The sequence below is a fragment of the Bactrocera neohumeralis genome, chromosome 4, assembly GCF_024586455.1.
Source record: "Bactrocera neohumeralis isolate Rockhampton chromosome 4, APGP_CSIRO_Bneo_wtdbg2-racon-allhic-juicebox.fasta_v2, whole genome shotgun sequence".
NCBI lineage: Eukaryota > Metazoa > Arthropoda > Insecta > Diptera > Tephritidae > Bactrocera > Bactrocera neohumeralis.
Genome location: NC_065921.1, coordinates 76,822,371 through 76,826,591, shown reverse-complemented (window position 1 = coordinate 76,826,591; position 4,221 = coordinate 76,822,371). Strand labels below are relative to the sequence as shown.

At 35.3% G+C, this 4,221-nt stretch overlaps 1 protein-coding gene across 1 annotated transcript; it reads left to right on the top strand.

The window, feature by feature from the left end:
* The first annotated feature begins 714 nt into the window (after positions 1 to 714).
* Positions 715 to 4,002, top strand: LOC126755459 (F-box/LRR-repeat protein 2-like). The gene is made up of 6 exons (XM_050468039.1): positions 715 to 886; positions 984 to 1,075; positions 1,148 to 1,290; positions 1,357 to 1,997; positions 2,061 to 2,770; positions 2,826 to 4,002. Exons 1-6 carry the CDS (start codon positions 871 to 873, stop codon positions 2,886 to 2,888), a joined length of 1,665 nt encoding a protein of 554 aa, XP_050323996.1. The 5' UTR covers positions 715 to 870; the 3' UTR covers positions 2,889 to 4,002.
* Positions 4,003 to 4,221: the final 219 nt, after the last annotated feature.

The following is a 4,221-nucleotide window of genomic DNA, read 5'->3' as shown; positions in this document are numbered from 1 at the left end:
AAGAAAGTAGCGCATGAGAAGCATGAATATTACAGCCAGTCACTGTATTATATTTACAGGTATTTATTCGTATTAATAAATAAACAGAATTTACAAACATTTTAGTTTAAATACAGCATAAGTGAGAGAAAATGTCATATTTTAAGCGCATAACATTTGATGAACATGCATACATACAGACAGACACATGCAAAAAACGACAATGTGCAAATACAACAAAAACAATGAATAAAAAACTTAAGGAACAAATTGTATCAAGAAATACATACATCTAAATGTGGAAATGGAAAATATGAATAAACAAAAAGTAATAATATGTATTATTGCTGTTGTTGTTTTTTATTTATATTTTTAATTTTAGGGGTTTCAGATATTAATAAAATTAATTTAATATACCCTGCAAACCAACTATCGGTTAAGCCACTGGTTAATTACCAAGCGCGATAACAGAGATTTCTGTTAAGTTTCTGTGAGTTTCATAAGGCCCAATTCACAATGTTAAACGAAACTGCTGTGTACATGTAATCGCTTTCACCGTTTCTTAAAAATAGCGTGTATATGTGTTAGTCTCCAAGCCAATTCTGTCAATTTATATGACTACCGGTATTCGTGTCTAACTGGATTTAAATAACTGTCATACCGAGAAAACCGAATACTCAATAAATTCCGACACTACAACAGCATTATTGTGAATGGCACTAGTGGAAGAAGCCGAAAACTCTTTAATAATAGAAAATATTTATTTTGTGCGGATGAGTTAATTTTGTTGTGGCCAATTAAGTGAGTAATGATTTAAGAATATTTAAAAATTTATGCATTTTATAGATTAAAAAGTGTTTAAACTGTTAGTTGTCGATTGAAAAACAGCAGATGGATTTTACAAAGCGTAAGTACATTAATTTGCTTGCAGTAATGTATACATATCTAATTACATGCAATTGCTTAATAATAAATGCCTACACTTGTGCTTGTTTACTTTGAAGTTAAGTCCAATTACTACTTTCTTGATGATAAAGCATACACAGAAGATGACCTACTCGTATATAATGTCACAGCTTATCAATTGCATGGCAAAGTGAGCTAAATATTACACGCATAATTAGCTAATAGCAAAACGTCACAATTAATTTTATGCTAACTCTTGCAGGTCACCGAATTAGAGCTCCGCAAGTACTTTTCGCAATTCGGCGATGTGCTCAAAGTGTATTTGCAACGTGATAAATATGCAACAGGCACTGCGGAACCACCGATTGGTGTGGTGCATTTCGCGCACCCGCTGGCAGCAGCTAGGTACGTTGCACTTTTTTTCGCTTGTATTGATTGATGTTGTACTACTGATTGGTTTCATATTTGCAGGGCGTTGCAGCGTTTCTCGCATGAATTGCAAAAGAAGCGTTTCTTTGTGAATGCATGCGAGAGTTGGGAGCAACCGGAAGCGTATAGAGGTGGCGTAGACTTCAACGCACGCATTGCTGCGCTCAATCTAAATGGTGATCTTATCGACTTCTATACAACTATGCGCACCAATATCTTGCAATTGAATGATGAGTGCTTAGAAACCATATGCCTTTATCTGCCATTACGTGATCAAATACGCTTTTCGCGTGTATGTCGGCGTTTTCGTGATATTTTTAAGCACATTTGCAAGTGCACATCTAAAGTTTTCAACATGAATCAATTAATCGGCATGACATTATGGGATATACGTGAATTTTTTGAAATGGCTGGCGCTAATATCGAAGAATTGTTTGGTGCAGTGCCTTATAATTATCAAGATCGCATAGACTTCATAAGCGAGCTAAGTCCACGTGTGCGACGCGTCGACTTGAATTGCAACAATGTGGAATCCGCTAGTTTGTTGCGTTTTTTGGAACGTTTCCATGCAGTCACCTATGTGGAATTGCACAATTTTTCGCTGAACGACAACTCTTTGCTTGCCTTAAGAAAACTGCCCAATTTGCGTGCGCTGATACTCGATCAGAGTTTCGAGTTGACAGGTGTGTATCACAATTATAGTTTTTCGATTTGTATTTATTTAACAAAAATCGTTATACTAACAGGCAAAAATCTGTGTAAATTATATCAGCTGCACGAGCTTAGTCTTTTTGGTTGTGAAAATCTACAGACCAGCCATTTCATCGACATCTGCAAGTGTTTATTTAATTTGCGTTCCCTAGACATACGCCACTGCAAAATGCTTACATCGCGCGCTTACAGCGAAATGGTGCGCAACTGTCGTCAATTAGAGCAGCTAAAAATATCCTGTGAAAAAGAGGTAAACTACGATTGTGTAGCGCAATTGCACGCACTACGTAAACTTACGGTGCACTCTTTTGGCGCAGTGCGTGAAACGCTATTCATTGCGCTGGCAGCACACAAAACGCAGCAGCTGGAGAAACTCGAGATATCAGCAAGAAATTGCATCACACACGAACGTGCCATTTACCTATCAAGGTTGCAGCAATTGCGCAGCCTAATCTGCCCAAATAATGACAATCTAACCGATGAGTGTCTCTTCGAGTTCGCCGAACGCCTCAAATATTTGCAGGAACTTGACATTAAAAATTGTCGCGCCGTGACAAACATCGGCGTTTTGGTGCTGTTGCGTCGTTGTCCACAGCTAAAACTTGTGAATATCGAGCAATGTGAGGGTATAACGGATGATTTCGTATTCGATGCCTGTGATGTGCTGAAGCAGGGTGGCCGCACTTATGCGGAGCCAGTGCTGTTTCGCGTAGCTGGCACCAGCGTGCACGAAATCATTGTGCAGGTAAGCGTTTTCAAAGCAATTAAAGAATATTTGACCATTTGTTTTGTACTTGCAGGGTTTACCGCAGCTTGAAGTGGGCCATTTGCTACAATTCTCCTTCGTGGAAGAGAGTTCCTAGTGCCCAGCTGGCATGTTTGCAGGCGTTTAAGCGTATAACCAAAGAATTATGAAGGAAATACGTGTGGTCTAACATGTCAAAAAAAAAAATAAATAAATCAAATACATATGTATCACGATATTCACGGTAAATGCATTTAAAAGACATTTTAATTAACACATTAAGAGAATTTTATTAACCGAAAAATCAAAAGCTTACACGAAACGCACAACGCACATACGACAGCGAATTACGTTTAGCTACGTAAGCAATCATGTTGACATTTACGTATTTCGATTGTAAACTATTTTGTGTGGTGAATTGTTTGTTTTGAACGAAAAAAAAAAGAAATCAGCAATATTTATTATTTATAATTGACGAACAAATATTTATGTGTTTTTCAAATAATTGTATGTGCCACAAAATGATTACATAATGCTTTAAATTCAATTTAAGCGTATAATGTTAATATTGATATTTTACCTTAACTGTTCAATATTCAAATGCAAACAAAGTGCTGGAAAATGCTCACAATTTTTAGATAAACAAAAAAAAATCCGATAGCTACGTGTGCTCATAATAGACAGTGCATGTATAAAAAACAAAGAAACTTATTATTTAACGAACAAAACTAACCTATAATTTGTGATGCGATTCACAATAATTTTATGTAATAATTTCACCTCCACATATTACAAAACGATATTCTGTAACGTTACTTTAAAACTCATATGCAATAACGGCATAACGGTACACAGTGAAACTGCATGGTAATGCTCTAAAAGTAAATAATAAATAAAAAAAAATACAACAATAACTCTTATGTCAAATTTTCAAACGCAAATTTTGATATTTTCAATAAAACAATATTATAAACATACATATATACATACATATACTCGTACCGTCGTAGATATTTGTCGCGTAGGCATAAAATGCGTTTTAGATATTAATAAATTTCTGCATGCGTATTATACTTATCTATGATATATATAATTATCTACTGTATTTTTTACTAGTCAATAAGTGTTACTGTCTTTTACAATATTTACATTATATTTACCGATATTGTATATTTTTCCGAATTCAAATAAATCGATGAAAACTGTATTGGCAATAAATATGCTCGACTGCATGGCAATTTGTTTTTCTCCATCAAACGATTATTGCTTAAAAGGTAAGCAGGGTTGTAAAATCCATATTATTCCTATAAAAGAATTTTTGTTCGATTTTGTTATTGTAGTGACATTTTAACGTTAAGGTCCCAAAGTGGGGCACACCGGCAAATTCCCTGGCATTCCGGCTAGATCTTATCGTTGACGATAGAGGTTCCAAAAACAATTTTAGAAGGCCA

What these genes read in the sequence shown, in the direction of transcription:
- LOC126755459 (XM_050468039.1), top strand. An exon ending in TCAGAGTTTCGAGTTGACAG is followed by an intron (nt 1,998 to 2,060) that starts GTGTGTATCACA and finishes TTATACTAACAG; the next exon opens with GCAAAAATCTGTGTAAATTA. An exon ending in TGCACGAAATCATTGTGCAG is followed by an intron (nt 2,771 to 2,825) that starts GTAAGCGTTTTC and finishes TTGTACTTGCAG; the next exon opens with GGTTTACCGCAGCTTGAAGT.